General features: G+C 52.9%; 2 protein-coding genes across 3 annotated transcripts in view; one reads left to right on the top strand and one right to left on the bottom strand.

Moving 5' to 3' along the window:
• CMTR1 (cap methyltransferase 1) overlaps nt 1-3449 on the top strand; it is a 53595-nt gene extending 50146 nt beyond the window's left edge. The window contains exons 22-24 of the mRNA XM_070361357.1: nt 728-840; nt 1379-1487; nt 2092-3449. Of these exons, the coding sequence (XP_070217458.1) occupies nt 728-840; nt 1379-1487; nt 2092-2224 (355 nt within the window). The 3' untranslated portion in view covers nt 2225-3449. The remainder of the gene's footprint in view (nt 1-727; nt 841-1378; nt 1488-2091) is intronic.
• A 1105-nt stretch (nt 3450-4554) lies between these two features.
• CCDC167 (coiled-coil domain containing 167) lies at nt 4555-20116 on the bottom strand. 2 transcript variants are annotated; one of them, XM_005906779.3, is made up of 4 exons: nt 20031-20116; nt 6503-6597; nt 6259-6311; nt 4555-4904 (listed from the first exon to the last, which is right to left on the bottom strand). In XM_005906779.3, the coding sequence occupies exons 1-4, from the start codon at nt 20070-20072 to the stop codon at nt 4801-4803; spliced, it is 294 nt and encodes a 97-aa protein (XP_005906841.2). In that variant the 5' UTR covers nt 20073-20116; the 3' UTR covers nt 4555-4800. The 2 variants fall into 2 exon arrangements, with proteins under 2 accessions (XP_005906841.2, XP_014337304.2); XM_014481818.2 differs by having other exon boundaries at nt 4555-4899.
• Between the last annotated feature and the right edge of the window lie 1215 nt (nt 20117-21331).

Here is a 21331-nt window from a genome sequence, read left to right as displayed (position 1 = left end):
GTGCCGAGTGGCCCCACGGCTCCTCTAACTCCCCCTCCTTTGTCTGCATGGCTGCCTGGCAGCCAGAGGCCCCTGGCTGAGCTGATTCAGCACCGTCAGGAGGGGGGTAGGGCGGGTGCGAGTCAGGCAGAAATACGGGCTCATTGATGCTGTAACAGTTACGAGTGTCCCCACGAGAGGCAGAGTGCAAGCTGCCTCAGCACTGTAAATCCAAGCCCCTGGTGCCGAGAGGGGTTGAGCCTGGGGGTTGGAGGGGCTAGGTGCCTCCTCGTGCTCTCAGCCGTTGTGCGGGGGGCTTGGATCTGGGGGTCTCTTCCTGGGTGTGCCCACCGGGCCACTGGAGCCAGACCTGGTCTCACTGCTCCCAAATTAACTCTTTAGTGGCTACGCTGACACCATGGCTGGTGAGCCGAAGGCCCCGTGGCACTTGGGGTTTCACATCTCACCCCAGCTGGTATCACCCTGACACCCCGCAAACAGCAGCAACATAGCAGAGGCATGTGCCATTCCCCTGCCTCCCCTGCTCAGTTGGGAGTTCAGAGGCTGAGTTCTAAACCCAGCACCCCACTGTGTGACCTGGAGCAACTCATGTCTCTGCCTCAGTCTCTTTTATGTTGAGCCGAGATTCAAGTATTGGGTTGGCTGGTTTTGACATTAGTCAGAGATTAACATCAGGACTGACTCTCTCACACACTTCCTGTTTGCACGCCTGCTTGGGAAAATCAAGGCTAGAAATGAAGATCATTAAGGGCTCCAGTGGCACACCGAAGCTCAGCTACACAGGGCGGGACGACCGGCACTTCGTGCCCACCGGCCTCTACATCGTCAGGACGGTGAATGGTGGGTGATGAGCCCCTCCCTGACCCCCTCCCTCAGCCAGGGCGACTGGCCCACACCTCGCCTGGGCCAGAGCTCAGGGCTTCCTACTGAGGTGGGCAGAGCCAGGTGTATTGAGGGGGACTGCCTTCCCTGAGCTCGTGCGTCTTTGGTGGTCCTGGGGGTTGGGCTGGGGCTGGAGAGTGGGGCCCAACTTGTACATATGGTGTCCTTATGGCAGGAGAAGGGCCTTCCTCACGGGCAGTGGCAGATCCAGAAAGACAGACTGGCCATTTATATCTCCTGTTGAGTCTTCTTCCCTCTGGCTAACAGAATCCTGTCCCCTCTGCCAGCCCTGGTGGGAGGTGGGGCTGCTGAGTAGTCGTCGTCTTCGGCGTCCTCCAGGAGCCACTCTGGGCTGATGATGAGGGCTGTGTCCTCCCAGGCTGTTCTCTGCTGCTGTCTGGGGGAGAGGGCATGGAGGAGCCAGGGAGGAAGGCTGACTCATCCCTCAAGGGTCTTGTGTGTCCTTTCTGAGCCTTTGTCCCCTTCCTCCCATCAGAGCCATGGACGATGGGATTCAGCAAAAGCTTCAAGAGGAAGTTCTTCTATAACAAGAAAACCAAGAACTCTACCTTTGACCTCCCTGCAGATGCCATTGCTCCATTTCAGTAAGTAGGCCTCCTCCAGGCCTGCCCCCTCAGCAGCCCCAGGAACTCCTACCAGGATGCCAGCTCTTGGGGCACACCTGCGCCCTGAGACTCACTGCTGCCCAGGCAGGGGCCTCCCCCGTGGGTGGGATGGTGGTCTCTGCAGGGTGTGTCTGGGACTGGGCGGTGAGCCCAGGGAGAGGAGGGTGATGTCAGGACTGGCTGTGAAGGTTGGGTGGGCATCCTGAGTGTGAAGGGCCGACCCTGGCACAGGCACGTGGCAAGGCCCACAGCCTTGTGTTTGCCAGACTCTTGGTCATAGGTTTCAACAGCAGCAGTAGCTCTAATGCGCCTGTAATTAGTGTCACCACACTAATACTGTTCAGTTAGAGCAGCAGAGACAGATAAGCCCCGAATATCAGTAATGGGAGGATCCAGTAGGATGCCGTTAGCAGTAGAAGCTATGTGTTGTTGGAAAAGCGGGCTCCGGAAGGCGGGAGGAGTGGGGTTACTGGGTATGTTTTGGCTGCCAGACGGAATCGTTCCTGTCACAGGTGTCAGGTTGGTGGGGGTCTCTTGGTCCTGTTCCCCTGGATGCAGCCTCTGACCTCCTCTCTCCCCCCAGCATCTGCTACTATGGCCGGCTCTTCTGGGAGTGGGGGGATGGCATCCGTGTGCACGAATCCCAGAAGCCCCAGGACCCAGACAAGCTGTCCAAGGAGGACGTCCTCTCCTTCATCCAGACGCACAGCGCCTGAGGGCCTGGGGCGTGCCCACCCTGCCCAGCGCCCTGTCGTTCGGAGCCTGGCCTTGAGGGCGGTGGCCCCCTCCTGCTCCTCTGAAGAGCTCAGTTGGAGCCTTTAGAGGACACATGTTCCTTCTGTGGGACACTCTGAACTTTCCTCCCTGGAGCACTGCCTGGGAACTGTCTCCCCTGCCAGGACAGGACTCCGTCAGCTCCTGCAGCAGGTCAAGGTCAGGGCCCAGGGCACCTGGGGCCAGCGGGGGACGTGTCAGGGGCAGCAGGGCTCAGCTGTTCTCCTGTAGCACACACTCACTTTTCTGAGTTCTGTGCATTGTCCGAGGGCGCCTGTGCCCCTGCCTTGCCCAGCTTTTTATTGGGCAAACTCCGAGAGGGGAGGCCCACTGTTGTGAGCTGGCTGGAGCAGCTGCTATATAAATCAAAGTTTTGTTTTCTTGAACTTGTTCTGTTTTGATGCCAAGTTGGAGAAGACTGCCTCCTCCCCTGCCCTGCCCTGGTCTTCCCAGCCCACACCTCTGACCATCCTGCAGGCCGGGAAGGGAAGCATGTGGACCCCGTCTGATACTACATAGGATGCAGGTGGCATGTCTGGGAGTGGGTGTGACTGCTTCCTGGGGTTGTAGAGTCTGTCTGTGCCCCAGCCCTCTCAGTGTAAACCCTGGGCAGCTCTAGAAGGGGAGGAAGCAGTCTTGAAGAGCTGCATTTTCTGTGGCCAGCAGTGGTGGCCCCCTGTAACAGGGTCCTCCAGGGCTGGGTGGCACCCAGTCCTCTGGTGATCATGGCACTCCTGGTTGCCCCAGACACCTTGCCACCCTCCCCGCTCCTTTGTTTTCTTCCCCAACAGGAGGCACAGTTGCTTTTGTTTGTCCTTATGTGGTCACTCCACGTCCTCTATATCTTGGCGGGCGGAGGGGGAAGCTGGGCAGTAGCTTTGGGTGGGGGAGGGAACCTGTGGTGGTTTTTAATGGGAAATACCTCTCGGAGATGCTCACGGGCTCCCTAGGGCCCCATCCGTGTACTAAACTGGTTTCCATGGAGATAGAGGGCACGGAGGCTTCCCATGAGGTTGGAATCGACTCCACCTCAGGGGTCTCCAGCCCGCATCCAGCCCCTCCCCCCAGGTTGTCAGCAGCACCGCTGAGATGCTGTATTTCCACCCAATTCTGGGTATCCGTGTGTCTTGCAGAACCTTGGATCATTAAAGACATATTTTTAACGCCTGTGTGGTTCTGTGCTGGGGCTGCTGTGTGTCCTCTGTGCTTTGTGGTCTGGGGCTGGGAGCTGAAGGGGAGGAAGCTCGTCTCAGTGAAGTGGGGAGAAGGGGCTGGTTTAATCAGCGCCGTGTCCGAGCTCAGGGCTCCCAGGGCTGCTGCTTGCTGCCCAAGAGGGGCCCAAGGAAGAGTCAGAAAATGCTGTGGCTCCTGTGAGAAGCAGGGGTTGGAGAATGAGAGACCCCGCAGCCCAGGAGGCCCCTCCCCCTCATGTGAATCACTCAGCTACTCCCAGTGGCACCGTGACAACCCGGGATCAGTCTGTGCGACTAAAATAACAGAGGCGTCAGACCAATTAGTGCCACTAGATGGGGAGGGAGCCATGGCTCTGCATCTGCACTGGAGGCCGCGGGTGCCTTTCCCTCTCTGCTGTAGGCGCATTCTCCGTCCTGTCACCCAGCAGGTCCTCCCCTAGAGCCTTCTGCCTACACACTGCTTGGGTGGGTCCTTCACGTTCCACGGCCTGAGCACCCAGGCAGTGCCTTTCCCGGCTTTTCTGACTTAACTGGTGTGATCTCGGCTCCCAAGCCCCTGCATCCTTCTGCTTGCCCTGCTTGGCCTTGCTCCAGCCTCCGGCGCCTATGCTGGAGAGGCTGTGAGCAGGGGCGGGGTGGTCTGCGTTTGCCCCTCCTGCAAACTCTGCCAGGTTTCCTGGCCACTCACCCTGAGCCTGTCTGGTCGTGACTGTGGCCCTGGCTGCCCACTGGCTCTGCCACACCTCACCAGGCCTGCTGCCTCTTGAAGATACTGGATTAACTCTGCCCTCCAGTGGGACCACCACACAAGCACGAGTCCCCAGGCTGCACTTTTTCTGCTGTGATCACAGGCAGGCGCCAATTGGGGTGCCAGACCGTGTCTGGAGGGCACAGGGACAAGTGGTGCCAGGTCGGCCTCAGCCCAGCAGCCCAAGCTCTCGATGTGGCTCCCACTGAGGTTCTGCCTGAGCAGGTGCTTTGTCACCGCCTTATTCCCCACCTGGGTTGGGGGCTTACCTTCACAGCCCCTTTCCTCCCTTGAATCCTGAATGCCACCCTACTGCCATGGGGTCATGACATTTTCTCGGCACACAGGTTCTTTATTGCCTTTCCCCTGGGCTAAGCCAGCACGAAGTCCTTCTGGAGCCCCAAGCCCACAGCGGGAATGGGAGGTGAGAGGGGCCAGGCCAATATGAAGCCCTGCTCCAATGTCTGGGTCAGGGAGAAACAGCCTTGTACTTTGGTCCTCTTGAGGCTCGAAGGGCCTGCTTAGCTATGATCACGGAGCTGAGGGGAAGCCAGGGCTGACCGGAGAAATCGCAGCCTCACAGGGCCCAGTAGGCGTAGATGACGGTCAGCAGGAGGAAGATGGCCACAGACAGCAGCATGTTCTTGCGGTTCTCCTGCCGAAGCAACTTCAGCTCCTTCTCTGGGAGGAAAAAAGGTGGTGGACAGGTGTCCTCGATCAGCACAGATCCTCAAAACCTTGTGGCTGTAGCTGCTGGGCCCAAAAAAGCCCCAACCCCCAATGCTGCTCAACTGTTTCTCTCCAAATGCAGCCGAAGACAGCACGTGTGGGAGGCACCAAAAGGGCTACGCCTGAGCCCAGCGAGGTGGCGCGGCCTCCCCAGGAGGGTCCTCCGGCTCGTCCCTGGGTGGCCCCGTGGCGCCCCTCCCTCCAGGGCGTCTTATCTGGTCAAGCAGAGACTGAGGGCAGCTGGGCCCCCCTTGGGGAGCAGGCAAAAGGTAGGGCCACACAAGCAGTGCTCCAGTCTGCCCTCTGCTGGATGCCCAGCTAAGCAGGAACTAGTGATGGTGAGCGGAGGCCGTCTGTGCTCACGGGGTGGTCAGGCTGCCTCTGGAGGATGCCAGCCCAGCTGATCCACAGCCATGCTGTGTCCTTTCATGACACAGAGGTGGCTGGTACTCTGTGAGGGCTAAACTGAGTGATAAATGCTACAATTTTGTGTGAAAACTGCCAGCTTTGAGGGGGGAACTGAGGTCTCATCTCTCCCTCTGTGAGGGAGTGGGGATATGTGCAAACCAGCCTTGGGCAGGCCAGACAGGACCCGGGCAGGGGTATGTGACACGCACCGTGCTTACGGTGTTCGTTCAAATTCCTCAGGGAGGTTCCCTGCCGTATAAACTACTCTAGGGCTGATTCTGGGCCAGCTCTGGCCCCCCAGGGTGACTAGAACAGAGCCCGAGGAGCCTCTGCAGACCCTTTACCTCCCAGGCCACTGGGCAGGGCGGCAGCGGGGTGGTGGGGGGCAGCGGCCACCCTCCAGCTCTGGGCCCGGTGTGGGCTCCCCCTGGCTCGGCACCCGGCACCCAGAAGATGGCAGCATCGCTTCACCCACAGCAGCCCTTCACGGCACCCACGTGGGAGGTTCATTGTCCATCCTGGACCCCAAAGACCCTACTACCATCGTTCCCATCGCAAGGTTTTCCTGGGAGGGAATGGAGGTCTGCAAGGAGAGGGCCAGAACAGGCCTCCCAAGTCAGGGGAGTGGGAGGGATCTCAGCCTGGCTCCAACCACCCCCTTGATCCCAAGGGGGAGAACAGATCCTCTGGCCTCTCCGTCCCCCTTGGAACAGAAGAGCAACCCTGCTCCTCTCCTAGGCTGCTGGGCCTTCAGTGGAGTCCTGTGGCCTCCTGAGGGCTGGCCCCCTCCCGAAGTGCACCCTTGACCCCCATCACTTTGTGGGCTCCCCAGGCTGTCTGCCTGTTCCTGATCCTGGGACTGGAGGGTGGGGCTGGCAATGGGAAGGAGCTTTCTTACCATAGTTGGAGGCTTTGTTCATCAGGCTGCTTTTCTCCCTCTCCAGAGACCTCCTGTGAGGGGGGAAGGTCAAAATAGCTCAAGCTTTTTTCCCACCCAAGGGGCAGCGGGTGCGCCAGGGCAGGGTGGACAAGAAGAAAAAGGGCCCAGGTCTCTGGAGGCAGGGGGAGGTGAGGGGTGGAATTTGAAGGTCAGGACCCAGGGACAGATACGAAGGGGTGGGGGCCGTGGGGAGGGGCATCACCTGGCCTCTGAGCTCAGCTCCACCCCACAGAGCCTGGAGTTCACGACTTCCAGGTCTCTCCGACATTGTGACAGCTGCTTCTCCAGCCCATCGATCTGAAAGACACAGCACACCCAGCAGGTAGAGATGGGTGGCAGACTCTTACAGTTTTCAAGACAGCTGGGATCCTGGGATGAGGAGGAAGGAGTCTCTAGGAGTCTTAGGACAGCATCCACACCCCGAATCCACGCTTTGCTGTCCTCTGTGTCCACACGGTACAGCCTGAGCCCTGTGAATGTTGCTCAGGGTTTCTGAGCTGCCCTGACCCACCGGGCCAAACATGGGATGGGGCAGACAGGAGCAGCCCCTCAGTCAGCTGTGTCCCCAGCTGGGCCCCACAGCAGGAACAACCAGAGCCCTGAATGTGGCAAGTTCTGCTACACAGGCAGATCCTAGAATGAATGAGGTGATACGGGCAGCCTCTGCCTTTCCAAAGCACTCCATGCGTGATTAGACGTCTAGGGGCCAAAAAGCAGAGGCATTTCTTCACATTGGTACACTTCATTTTAAAATAACCCAAGTTGTAATAATACACATTTTCCCATGAGATTCAATAAAAATTACTAAAAGTACGGATTAAAAGTTTCTGACTTGGTTTTTGTGCAAAAGCATTGACCAGCATCAAGGTAGCTGTAATGTGTGGTAAAATAGCTAAGCTCCTGAAAGGCTACATGCCAAAGGTGCCCGTTCTCCCATTTATTTTGATTATAGTTTCAGAGATGTGTTCTTGGGGAAATAATCTGAATTATGGGGACATGCTTTATGAAGTACTAGACTGGATCGTCCAAGGTCCTGGTGTCACGCATTTGGCTTTCAAAGTTCACCTGTGTCCATCTGTGTCCAGGTGTCTTATCGGCCACCTCTTTGGGCCTGGGCCTGCTGCTTCTTGCCCTGCTGGTGGAGCCTAGACTGCAGTCGGTGGGAGTTCAGGGGGCCCTGTGTCCCTCACAGCAGCTGACTGAACAGTGCCCTGGGTCCAGCTCATGCTTGATTTTCCGTATGACCTCACTCACTGTTACCACAACCGGGGGAGGGATAGCAAATACCACTTCGATTTCACAAATGGGAGACTGGGTCCCCTAGATAGGAGGACTTTACTGAGAAGTCAAAGTAGAACGCCCCTCTCCTTAAAGGTCTCAGCCAGCTCTCTGCTCCAGTCCTTTCTGGAGTGGCCCCTGTACAGATGGAAATCAATGACCGTGCAGACCAATTCCAGCATCCCTAGTGTTCTGGGGACAGCGTCAGAGTTGCCCTTGAAGACTCTGGGCCTTCAGCCCCTCCTCCTGGTCCGTACCCACCCTGGTCCTTCTGGGTCAGCCTCTTTCCCTTGTCCCAACGCTCAGCCCAAATGACACACCACCTACCCCCTTCCCTGCAGCCCCAGCTGCCACCAACTCCAGCTCTGGAAGCAAGGCTCTGTGGGAGGGAGCCACTGCAGAGCCTTGAGTTAATTGCTTGGTTAATTGTGTCATTTCCTGCTGCTGCTGCTACTGCTAAGTCGCTTCAGTCGTGTCCGACTCTGTGCGACCCCATAGACAGCAGCCCACCAGGCTCCCCCGTCCCTGGGACTCTCCAGGCAAGAACACTGGAGTGGGTTGCCATTTCCTTCTCCAGTGCATGAAAGTGAAGAGTGAAAGTGAAGTCGCACCGTGTGTCCGACTCTTAGCGACCCCATGGACTGCAGCCTACCAGGCTCCTCAGTCCATGGGATTTTCCAGGCAAGAGTACTGGAGTGGTTGCCACTGCCTTCTCCGTATTTCCTGCTAGTGGGTACCAAAGGGAGGGCTGTCCTGGGAACAGCCCTAGCCAGGAGATGGGCCTTTGCCTGGGGAGGCCAAAGGCCGTCTTGAACACGCGCTGTAGGGAAACCAGCGCCGGGGAGCCAGGCTCAGGGAACGGAAACAGCCTGATGTGAAGGTTAGTGGGGACGGAGCCAAGAGGAACAGGTGACAGGCTGCCGTGAGGCCCTCCCTTCACAGCAGCACCCTTGACACACACTGCCGCCCCTCAGGCCCTAAGACTTGTGGTTTCCATTTCCTGGTGCAGAAACCAAAATCAAGGCACCAAATGCTATGCTGGGTCCCACACAAAGCTTAATTCTTGCTGTGCTCTCTCCTCCATGAGGCCTTTTCTGCGGCCCTTGGCTGGAGAGGTACTGCCTCCTTCCCTGGGCAGATGAGCCAATCCTTCTCTCATGAAGCCAAGCGCATATTATGTCATCCAGCTGTGGGTGTCCAAACCTCATCTTGCCAAACTGTGGGAGCCCCTTGGGTAGATGATATAAATCTGCAGCCCAGGGTCACACCTAGCCTAGATCAACCCACTCCACTTATGTGTGTGATGCCTGGCCTCTAAGGAAGGCTGACTGTATACCTCCTACCCTAGAAGGCGTGGTGGCCATCTGTCTCCTCTGTGGCCACTACAAAGCCTGCCCTGCTGCAGTCCCTGTGTTTGTAGCCATGGAGGAATGAGCGGGGCTAGGTCTCATTTAGCACCTGGAGTCTGAAACCCTCCCCTGATGCCCACAGAAGCGGAAAGAAGCTAGAGAAGCAGTGGTACACGCACGAGATTATACACTTTGTGGACCACCCATGCAAGTATTAGCGCTAGGTTAGATTTCTCCCTGCCACCCTTTAGCCAGGCCCTGGTGTGCATGTCATTTTGTGGAGGAATTTCGGGGCTTTCCATCCCTAAATACCTCTACAAGGCTACCGGGGGCCAGGAACTCATCATGCTAAGCAAAATCTTTAAATTGAGGTTGGCAAACCACAAGTGGGCACACCAGTCTGCTGTGACGCTCTAGGCAGGGCCTGTGGAGCTGGCGGCTGGAGGCCTTTATCTCAACGAGCCCAATTTATCTGCAGTTCCATGAATACCCCACTTTCACTTACCACTTTTTAATGAGCATAAACAGACTAACACAAATCAAGGTTTTAGGGACTCAAGTTCTAACCTCCCTCCATGAATATTTATGGCCTGCTGCAGCTCTCTCTGATTCCCTTCTAAACATCAAATTCTCCTTTAAACCCAGCTGCCTGCTGTGGGCAGAGCGAGGGCAGTCTGGGGCCGGCGGGAGGCTCTTCAGCAGGCCCCAGACCCATCCTCAGAAGGTGCCCCCCGCAGTCCAACACCCTGCAGCACTTGCTGAAGCAGAAGCCGGTTCTCAAGCAGCCATAATAATGGGTGCAAAAGTTCTAGTAACCTGGGGACTTCACTGCTGGTTCAGTGATTAAGAATCTGCCTGCCAACGCAGGGACATGCGTTTGATCCGTGGTCTGGGAAGATTCCACGTGACATGGGGCAACTGAGCCACTGCAATAAGAAGCCAGCACATCGAAACAAAGAGTAGCCCTTGCTCACTGCAACGAAGACCCAGGAAGTAGAGCCAAAAGTAAGTACATTTTCTGGTGGCTCCTGGCTGCCAATCAGGCGTGGAGGGAGGGTCAAGATGCGTCTTTTACGTTGTGACCGGGGTCAGGGAGTCATGGCCACAGAGCAGAGCCAGCCCAGCAAGATGGAACCTGAAATACGGGCGGGCACCCAGGAAACAGACCTAAAATAAGCCTCTAGTTGGCTTTTCAGACAACAGTGACAAGCACGTAGGTAACACGCTTCGCAGATTCCCCCAAACAAATCTATAGTCTTTGATCAGCCTCCTCTCTGCCACCAGGCTGAAGGCAACAGAGGACAGGACAGCCAGGACCAGGACAGAAAACACGGGTTAGGACCAGAATAAGGAGACAAATGTCAAGAAGATTCTGAAGCATAAGGGTCAGAGCTGGACAAGCAGTTGGAAGACCAAGTGCGCGGAGGCCTGAAGCTATAGTTCCTGAGAAGTGTGGTAACAGGGAGTATGGGCTGTAGTTCCTGAGAAGTGTGGTAACAGGGAGTACGGGCTGTACTCTGGCGACTCGCCAGTCACCTGCTACGTCTAGGTGACTTCCTTAATTCTGTGCCTCAGTTTACTCGAGTATAAAACAAAGGTAATAATGTTTCCTATTTCCAAGAGTTGTGAAGATGATACAAAGCAATACACGTAAGGTATTAATATTAGAACAGTGCCTCACACACACAGTGAAGGTTTAACAAGTGTTTGCTATCATTATTAGAGAATGGTTTTCAACTAGATCTTTAGGGAATAAAAAGAAAATTGAGTTAATTTGTGGCAAGAGTAAGAGGAGCAAGAAACAGGGGTGTGAAATGGAGCGAACTCCCCGTTGGTCACTGGCTGGCAGCAGCCGGAGGGGAGCCCCTTGGCTCAGGTACGGCCGTCCCGTCCACGGAGGGTCAGCAGGGCCTGCAGGGCGGCCATCAGAACAGCCATGCCTCCAGACCGGCCTCCCCAGCCGGCTTGGGATGCGGCACACTGGGGATTTTATGACCCGGCCCTGGATGAACCTGGGGTGGTCTGGAGCCGGTGCCATGTTGTAAAGTTTGGGCCTGGTGGAAGCAGAGGTCAAGAGGCCAAGAGCAGCGGCTAGGGGCAGAACAGACTCAAGCGTGGTCTGAGCCCCAGCGGGCATCTGAGAAGATGCAGAACAGCAGGTGGGGGCTGGGGGCTGGGGGCTGGCAGCTGGCGCCCAGGTTCCTTGAAGCTGCGGCTCTCTGGGGCCAGGTGCTCAGCTAAACTGGGAGCAGGAACGCAAAGCCCAGGACTTCAGGTAGAAAGAGGCTCCATCAGAGATCCGACCAACTCCGACGGGAAGGGAAGATAACACTCTGGAGGCCAGGGAGGCTCCCGGGACTCCTGCCCAACAGGCTAGAGAGCAGGCATTCGGCAGGAGGAGCGTGGCTGCCCCACTGGTTCAGTTCTGGGACTTCCCTGGAGCAGTCTGCTGGCTGTGACTCTCACAGGTACAGGAACAGCTACGGTGGGCATTGAGGCAGGCCCTCACTCAGGCTGTGTGGGAGCAGAGAGTGGATGCCCCTGGCGGACAGTAACACGGACGAGAGAAGTGTCCATGCATTACGTTTAAACTCAGAAGACCAAGTGTGTTTTAATACAGGGGCATGAAGAGTGTGTCTCAGGCCGTAGGCAGAGCATGGCCGCACAGGGGCCCAAGCAATCAGTGAGGCCGTGGTGTGAGCCCCGCACCACTGCTTGCCTTCTGGCACGCCACACAAGCACCCGCTAGGTGTTGTGTACACTTGTGTGCAAGCAGCTCAGGGGGCCGGGAAACAGGTGGTGAACAGGCAGCCTGTCCTGACAGTAAAGTGTGCTCTTGACCCCAAGACCAGCAGTGGCTAAAACCTACCCATGGAGACTGCCAGTCTGAGCCGTGTGGGGAGGAAGGAGGAGGAGACAGGCAGGGAGCATCTCTCAAGGAGTGGGGAACTGAGGGCCCCGGGGGAGGTCCTGGAGACGGGAGCCAGAAAGTCTATACTGTGTTGGCCAAAGAGTTTGCTCAGGTTTTTGTGTACCATCTTATGAAAAGATCTGGACGAACTTTCTGGCCAACTCAATACTTTAACCAGAAAGGCCCACGAGGGATTCCTCCAATCAGAACGGGAACTGCTGCCCTTCTTACCCAAGCTGGGGCTAGGGGACTGGAGGCTGGGCAGTGGCTCAGAGAGTGGGCAGAGGAGCAGGCTCAGTGGAGAAAAGTGTAAGACCAAGGATTCTCCCCAGAGGCGGGGGTGTTTCCTACAGCAGATCTCGGAGTTCTGAAGGCAGACGCTAAGGTCAGAACAGGCCCCGGCCCCAGCCGAGTGAGGCCACTGCTCCTGCTGGCTGGCATCGGGGCCAGGGCCCCTCCGTCAGAAGCAGCTCTGGGCTCCCTGCAGGCAGTTCAGTATTAAGCAAAACCGCCTCTGCCGCCTGACTTGGGGAATAACACCCTATCCTCACAGCTTTAGGGAAGTCTCCCTGGGGTCCTATATGCCATAAAACTACTGTGTTAAGAGAAACTGTAAAATTCTCCCAGAATCCCCAGGGGGCATCTTTTCAGGAGTGTGGAGCCTCCTGGTACTGAAGTGGCCCCTTTGGGGGCAGGGAAGGATAAGCACTCAGCATCCTGGTCAGGCCAAGCCCACGGGCGGCCATTTCCAGGTCTGCTAACAAGCACAAGCTGCAGGCTGCGGCTCTCCCACTGAAGATTCTCCTACTGAAGGTGCTGAATGGTGCTCCCAGAAACATGCCGACAGCCCGGGAGGTGGCCCCCACCCACTTCCTAAGGAGCCGCTGTCTAGGGCCAGACTTTGTTCTGGAAAAGGGCAGAGGCACACTTGGGGCTTGGCGCTGCCAGGCAAGCCACTGTGCTTTCCGGTTTTAGGAAGTCGTTTCCAGTCTTGCTGGCCTTGCTCTTGGGAGCTTCTGGGCTATGAGTGACAGGGGCTGAGAATGAGTTAAGGGGTCAAGCAGTGGTCACGGGACATATCCTACCCCGGCCTGGCCAGATCCTTCCTGTACCAAGATCCAGTAACGAGCACGGTGTCGAGGGACCTGAGCCCAAGCCAAATCATGGACTTACATGTGTCTGGATGGCAGCGCGCCAGTCAGAGCAGCCTCTGGAAGCCCAAGGTCCCCAGTAATACCGGCAGCAGCCAGCACTTTGGGGGCAGGCACTGCTCTAAACGCCTCACATGGCTCCCTCACAGGACGCTCACAATAACCCTGGGCGGTGAGGAGAAGTGTCAGTACCCACATCCTGCAGATGAGGAAACCTGGGCCACGGGGATGAAGTAACCTGTCCAGGGTCACACAGCCGGTACCCCAGGGGGTGGTGGTGGGAGTCAGCGCTGTGAGCCACCAGCCCAGGGGGACACGCAGAGCCACCAGCCTGGAGCCACTTTCAGCTCTTAGGCGAAACCTCCACTTACACCCTGGGCCAGTCTGTGGGCAGCTTCCCACATGCTCCCCAATGTCTGCATCAACTCTGCAAGAAAGGGACCTTCCCCTTTTTACAGAGGAGCAAACTCCTGTGTGTTTATGCAAACCCATCTAGGTCACAGCACTGGGAAGTGGCAGAATTGGGGTCTGAATCGGTGTTTTTCTGCTTCAGAGCTCATGCTCTTTCCACCACTTCAAGCTCTTTCACCAAAATCCCTCATGAAAACATTCATGACAAAGAAGGGTTCTGTGGAACAAAATCATTACACATCCCAGTTGAAGCCCATCTAAGCTTGTTGATCTGGCTTTAACAGATTCTCTGTTCTGAATAATCTTGTACAAGGGCTTTGCTTGGTTTCTGTCCACATAACAGATACTCGCTGTGAGGGAAGAACCTGACTGAAATCTGTTTGCCTGGAGACAGTGAGATGGGAGCCCAGCATGTCCTCACACTGAAGGCAATTATTACCTTCCAACTCTGAGCTTCAGACATCCGAGGCACCCTCCCCCAAACGACCTATGCTGCCAAAGCACCCTGACAAAGCGCACAGAACAAATACGTGTCTGAGAAGGAAAAAGGTGGGCTAGTTGGGCCTGAAAACCTCTTCTTTCCCCATAGCCTTTCTTCTTACTTGTTAACAATCCACAGCCTGAAGAGTGGGGTCAACTGTTTCATCTCCAGCCCCAGAAGTCCAGGAACTGGATTTTTGGAAACCCACTCATTCTCACACGTCAGGGAAGCCCCAGGACGTTTATTATGATGGGGAGAGAAGCCAGCCCGCCAGCACAGATGGTCTCCGGCTTCCCATCTGGGGCCTGGAAGCCACACAGCCAACTCACGTGGGGGTCACGGGCCCTGATTTTCCAGGGGACCAGCCTCAAACCCCAGAGGACGGATTACCCTGATAGCCCCTAAGGGATGTTTTCCGTGGAGGAGGCTCTTTTGTTTTCTGAGGGTAGAAAACAGAAACCTCCATCACGGCTCCCAAATCATCAGAAGTTTCTCTGCTAGGCTGGGCAGACGACAGCAAACCCATCCAGTTTGTAATCAATGAACAAGTTTCAGGAAAAGCAGAGAGCTAAGGGGCTGGTCATTTCTCTGGAGAGTCACTCCCTGCCCCAGGTCAGGAACTTGGGGGCCCGGCTGAAGCCCTCACGAGCTCTGAAGCCTTCTGAGACCCCCTGGCCTTTGAGCAGCTCACAAGCAGAGCCATGTCAGTCTGCGTCTGGAGCCTTCAGTCGTCCCTGGGCCAGAACACCTGAGCTTTGTTTTCTCTTCTTGCCCCCAATATATAGTTTTTGATAAATTAGCAAAAGCCTCTTCATCGCTGAAAGGCTCAGAGCCCTTTTTAAGAATTGGCATCTACCCCGCGCCTTATGAATTCATTAATTAAGATGCTGGCAAACAGCCACTTCCACACACGCTGACATCCAGCCGCGTTAGGTAATGAGGTTTTAGTCTCCTGACCCCCGTCAAGTGGAGTGGAGCCAGACACAGGCTGCCCAAGAGAAATCACCTGCCCAATGGCAACCTGTCGCTTGTGCCTGGCAGCAGGTGAGGCTTATTTAATGGTCAGTCGCCCTTGAACTGTGTCCACAGGCCTCAAGCCTTTCTCCAAGCCCCTGGCTGGGCGGCAGCCAGCAAGGCGGTGTCCAGATGCCTGCTCCACTGTGGGCTCCTGACCTCTGACCGATGAACCAGTCAACTGGGCCCAGAAGTCAAGAGGTGAGGGTTCAATGCCTCCTCTAGCCTCTCAAGGCCGATTCAGTAAATATTTATTGATGGCCCACTAGGCTGCTTCTAACCTTTGTCTTAGAAAGCTGGTAGGTTCGCACCAGCCTTGTACACAGCCTGTTTCGGAACCAAGACGGTCTTCAGCCACACTCAGTGCTGCTGCCTCTCACTGCCCTCAGGGAGTTCACAGCGGGGGCTGACATCACACAAACACAAGTGTCCAGGCTCCTCTCTTCCTAGTGCTCATCCTGCCTTGGTCAATTTTTCCTCTCATCCTACCACCTGTCTTTCACCATCACTGATCCTGGCCTCTTTCTCTGATAAGAATTCCAGTGAATTTTAAATGACTACCACTCACTTTTATTCCCTCTAGTAGATACTGTTAGTTGGTCAACACAACATTGATTCCCAGCCCCTCCTCCTTTGTGTGCCACCATAGAAGTTAGAAAAGCTCAAAGATACTTTTCCAGCCTCAATGCAGCCAGAAGTCGTCATGTTCCAGTTCTAAGCAAAGAGATGATCCAGAAGTCAGCTGGGAGACTCCCAAGAGAGCTTATGCTTCACTGACAAAAAGGACAAAGAGTGTTATAGTTCCTTTTTCTTTTCCTCCCTGACTTAAAGTTGAATATGATGACTGGGGCTGTGGCAGCTATCTTGTGAACAGAGGAAACAGCTAAGAAAACGCAGAAACACCAGCCCTGACATAGCTAACCTTTTGAACTAAAGTCAGTAGCTACCTCCCTCCAAATTTCTTGTGATGGGGGAAAAAAAGTGTATTCTTGTTTTTTTAGGTCACTGAGGTCAGTTTTCTGTAACTTGTAGCTTAAAAGTTTTCCAAACTGATAGATTTTTTGTACTGGGCACCAGATCCAACTCTCTAAATGTCAGCCAAGACACTGCACATCTGTTAAGACTATTGAAACATTTAAAGACACCAAGGTGAATGGTCCAGTTGTGGCGGGAAAGTACAATGACCAAATAACAGGTCATTACTATCAGAAATTAAAAAACTAACAGGTTTTATGTGAGCCAAAATCCTATCCATTGAGACTGAAACGCAAGCTTTCCCTCAGGCAGAATCCTTCTATCAGTTTAGAAGGAAATACAATCTTTCCCTCCTCCCACACAATTTGAAAATCAGTACCAGAGGTGGCGATTTCTCATCTGAATTATAATTCTCTCTTGTTATTCAGAATAAAACTTGGTAGCCAGTTTTTCCCCAAATCTGAGATCTCACAAGGTGGCACATGAGTTGGATAAAAAGGCTTTGAAAGGAGCCACAAGTGGGGGAGGGTGAGAGATGCCTTAATGTCCTGGGAGGTGACTGTCCAGTCCAGCTGGCCCGAGCCAGCCCTCAGGGGGAGCGCTGCCTGCTCAGTAACTGCTTCATTACAGCAAGTGGAGACTGTCTGCAGGTGCTGAAATCACTCACTTGTGGGGGTTTTACCGTACTCGTCAGATTAACAAACATTTTTTATTAAATCACCACTTCATTGGCTCGGAGCACATGACTTTTAATAACAGGACAATATCTGCTGCTCCTGAACACCAGAGCACATTCAATACTCAGATCTGCAGGGGGCAAAGGAGGAGCAAGGTGAGGAGACAGCCAGAAGCCAAGTTTTTTCTCACGCGCACAGTTGCAGAGCTCAAACCTTAGAATATCCAAACAAAAGTAACCTAATCATCAAGATGACCAGTGTAAATACTTATATTAACATTGACAGGTTAATAAAAAAACAGGCAAAACTGATTGGTATAAGGCACTAGGAGAGCAGGCACATCACCATATTCAAAACACTTTTAAAACTCACATCAGGGACTTCCCTGGTGCTCCAGTGGCTAAGAATTCATGCTCCCAATATAGGGAGCCCAGGTTCCATCTTGGTCAGGGAACTAGATCCCACATGCTGGAATTTAAAAAAAAAAACCCACTTGTCAAAAGAAAGACCCAAAGTAAGATCCCAGCTGTCACAAGTAAGCAGCCAAAACAAAGAAAGTAAATAAAAATATGAAAAAAGGAAAGGTATTATCACAAATAAATAAAACCCATATCAGACAAACAAAAGATATCTATGAACATCTATGATCTATATGTGGACCATAGTCACTGAGTCTGCAAGCCCTGGTGATGTTCAATCCTTCATGTTACCAATGAGGAAACTATAAAGTCCAAACTTACTTACAATGGAAGGATGGCTACCAATGAGAAAGCCTTGTTTATTGACTATCCATTGTGTGTCACACATGCTCCTTTACAAACACTCTCTCATTTAATCCTCAAAACTACCCTGTGAGGTAAGATGCAGTCTGCTGAGGAGACAGGCTGTCCAGTAAAATACACTTACTTCTTCTTCCACAGAAATGGAGCCCTAGTTGGGCACATGGTCTCCTAGATGATGAATGTATTTACGAGCCACCCCTTACAGGCCCTGCATCTTAGCTGCAATCTTTGCCAATGGGGAGAGGGCACTTTGGGCCCAGTACTCTTAAGACACTGAGTGTACTTCCTCCACTCTATCTTTCCTGTCAGAGAACACTTCAGTGTGGTGCAACCTAGCTTCATTCATGAGGTGACAACAAGGCTCTGGGGGACAGCAGAACCACAAGACCAAAGGAATATGGCAGAACCACTACTGTCCTGGTACCCTAGACCGGGAGTTGGCAAACAATGGCCTGTGGGTCAAATACGGTCCACGACTTGTTTCTGTAAATAAAAGTTTTATTGGATGTATGACTTGCTTTTGTAAATAAAGTTTTATTGGAACACTCATTAGTTTACATACTGCCTATGGCTGCTTTTTGTGCTAAGTATAGTTTTTGGTTATTTTTTAGTATAGCTGAGTCTCATTATTTTGGTAGTTATGTTCTATAAAGTTGCCAACAAAAAATTAGCAAATACTGAACCAAGTTAGGTTCCAGAGAGCCTCCGGTCACAACACTTTTATCAGCTGATCAATACAAAACCCTGTGTGCTTGTGTCTAAAGAGACCTTATTTAATATATACTGTTGTTTAATTAACATTGAACGCACATCCAACAGCACATTATATAATGATGCCTGAGAAAGCTACTCTCACACACACATTTTCTCCATAAGGCATGGCTCAGCCTTCTTGCACTTTGGAAAACTGAACAGCACTTCAGGCCTACACTTGAGGGCCATTTTAAACTGCAAAATCACCAACCAAAAGCACAACAATGCAGGAAACTTGGCACTAAATAGACCAGAAAAAGGACACTAGTTCATAGCTCACAGAAGAGTTGAAAAATAAAGACACACTATTGCCTTGTTTGACTGTAACTGGACACGTGTGCCTCAGGTGAATCAAATCTCAATGCTTTCAGTCAGTTTGGTAATTACTACTGAACCGTTTCAAGTATTGATTTGGGGGTTACAAGCACATTTTAGCAAGTAGACAAATGCACAATACATAATCTGTGAACAACGAGGGTTAACTGTAGTTGCAATAGAGACTATATGGCCCATAAAGCTGAAAACATTTACTATCTGATCCTTTATAAACAAACAAAACCCCGAATTTTGGGATTTCTGTTACAGCAGCTTATCATGTCCTAATATAGGCTATAAAGTCTAGGCTTTTCCCATTTCAGAGTGCCATCTCATTTTAGCATCTATATTTGATTTTATTGTGTGTTAGTTACTCAGTTGTGTCTGACCCCATGGACTGTATCCCGCCAGGCTCCTCTGTCCGTGGAATTATCTAGGCAAGTATACTGGAGTGAGTCATCATTTCCTTCTCCAGCGGATCTTCCCGACTCAGGGATTGAACTGTCTTCCCAAAGTTTGTTCGTGTTTTTCCACATCTTACAGAAACACTCGAATGAAATTTTTGGTCATCCCAATGCAAGAAGATTCCATCAACCTTGTTCCCTACCGAGTAGGCCAATATTTCTCAAGTGGTGGTACTAAAACCTCCTGCATTAAGCATGGGTGGAGCTTGTTAAAAATACAGATACTTTGTTAAGAATACACACCCAAGTTCTACTGAATTACCTGGGATGGGGGAGAATTCAACTCCCCATTTTTAACAAGGCAGATGATCCTCAATGCATTCTTAAGACTGAGAACCACTGAACTGGGACTAAGTTCAAGAAGACAAGTGCCCAGTATATTTCCTGCAACTGCTGAAAGGCTGATCTAAGGGAACCATAAACCGGGAGAAACAAGATGCAGCAGAAGGCAAACCACCTGTGCTTGAATTTGGGCACCTCAACCATTTCCACTCCGGCTCTACTTGAAACTTGTTTCCCCATCTGTAAAAATCTCACAGGCTTGTAGTGAGGATTAACCAGGAATGCAAATAAAGTAACAAATAGCACTTGCTCAATAGGCATCAATTTTCTCTCCCTTCCTTATGCAGTTTTTTTAAGCTCTTTGAGAACACCATTCCCGAATCCTCTACAGATTCTCACAAAGTACTTTTCAAGCTCCATGCTTCAGTACCCCAGAAGAAAAATTCCCCATCTCAGGCCACCAGTGATATACTAAACAGTATGGGGTCCCTGACCTTCGGGGGTCCCCTCATCTACAGATTTCTACCCCTTGGGGATCCCCCTTACTTCCGAGTACCCGCCCCCTTTGGGTTCCCCCTTTCACTTAAACGTTTCCTCTCAGGGCCTCCAAATTTCCGTACCGCGCCCTCTTTGGGGCTCCCCTTACCCGCGAGTCTCTTCCCCTCTGGAAGTCCCCTCACCTTCTGTTCCCACCTCTCGTGACCCCTCGGGCCCTGCAACCTTCGATTCTCCCAGCGGGCCGTCTCTCACCCTCGCGTCCCTCTCCCAAACCCACGTCGCCCTCATCTCCTCCTCTTACTCCTTCCTCCAACCAGTAGCCCGGCCGACCCACCATCCGCCGCGGGGAGAAGTTCACGACATGCTGCAGCCCCCGTTTCTCCCCTCACCTCTAAAGCAACGCCCAGATTCTCCCGCTTCTTTTTAGTCATGTTACTCGACGGGTTCCCGGAGTCATTATTGGACGCGCCCACTGGTGGCGCCACGCATGTGCAAAGTCTCGTGCTTCTCCCTCATTGGCCGCCGAGGTGGCGGGAGGCGGGACTAACGGCGGTCGCCATCTAACTGAGGGGCGTGGCCAGCTTGGTGCGGCCATGTTTGTGAGGGGCAACCTTTCTTTGTGGCCTTAGCGTCGAAGGCGGTGGGGAGAGAGTACCTGGATTGGTCCGGAAGGAACAATGCCCCGCCCAGGGGTGGAGCTATGCCTTTCCTTACTTACCCAAAGCCACTTTACAGCACAAGAGACGCTATTTTTTCACCACATCGTCATCTGTGTCCTTCAAGCTTTTAGGGACCACTTTGCGCTGTTTGGGGAAGTCAGTTCCCATCCCTTCAATTCTGTCATTTCTTCACTATGGACCTTCAAGACCATACTGAAGCACTGCCTCACCTCGAAGCCCCATCTTGAGCCCCTTGGCCCTTTGGGAACTGACAATGATCTGTTGTTATTCATCCTTTTCGTCTTGTTCTTATTTTTCTTGTTTTATTGTAACAGCCTACAAACGTCACAGAAGACTTTTAAGTGAAAAGCAGCTTCCTTTATCCTACCACTCAGTGCAGTTCCTGCCTTTGTTTCCGTGTATTCTGGTCCGGGCTTGGTCTCAGACATTATATTTTACGCTGTTGTAGTCCTATCATACCTCCCCCTGGTGGGTCAAACGGTAAAGAATTTGCCTGCAGTGCAGGAGACCCGGGTTCAATCCCTGGGCCTGGAAGGTCCCCTGGAGAAGGAATTGGCAACCTACTCCAGCACCCTTGCCTGGAGACTTTCATGGACGGAGGAGCCTGGCAGGCTACAGTTCTTGGGATTACAAAGAGTTGGACTCGAGCGACTGACTTTCACTTTTCACTTTCAGTCTTGTCCATAGAGTATGCTGCAGACCCATGTCCTTTGAAATGCTTTGACTGGGATCCAATTTTGTCTGGTAACCCAGTTACCCATATAACCGAAACTAATGTTCCCTAATAAACACCTTTACCACCTATGATGCACTCAAATGTCTTCTAATCCAGTCTGTTCAACTGAAAAAAGCTAGTGGCAGGAGACCTATTAAGTTTATTTCATGACTCATTAATGGATATTTGAAATAGACATTTTCCCATGTGCTTTTTTTAAAGCTTAAAAAAAAATTTTTTTTAATTTATATTCATTTTTGGCTAGACTGGGTCTTTGTTGCTGAGCACAGGATTT

Source organism: Bos mutus, chromosome 23 (assembly GCF_027580195.1).
Source record: "Bos mutus isolate GX-2022 chromosome 23, NWIPB_WYAK_1.1, whole genome shotgun sequence".
NCBI lineage: Eukaryota > Metazoa > Chordata > Mammalia > Artiodactyla > Bovidae > Bos > Bos mutus.
This window is presented reverse-complemented; position numbering and strand designations above follow the sequence as displayed.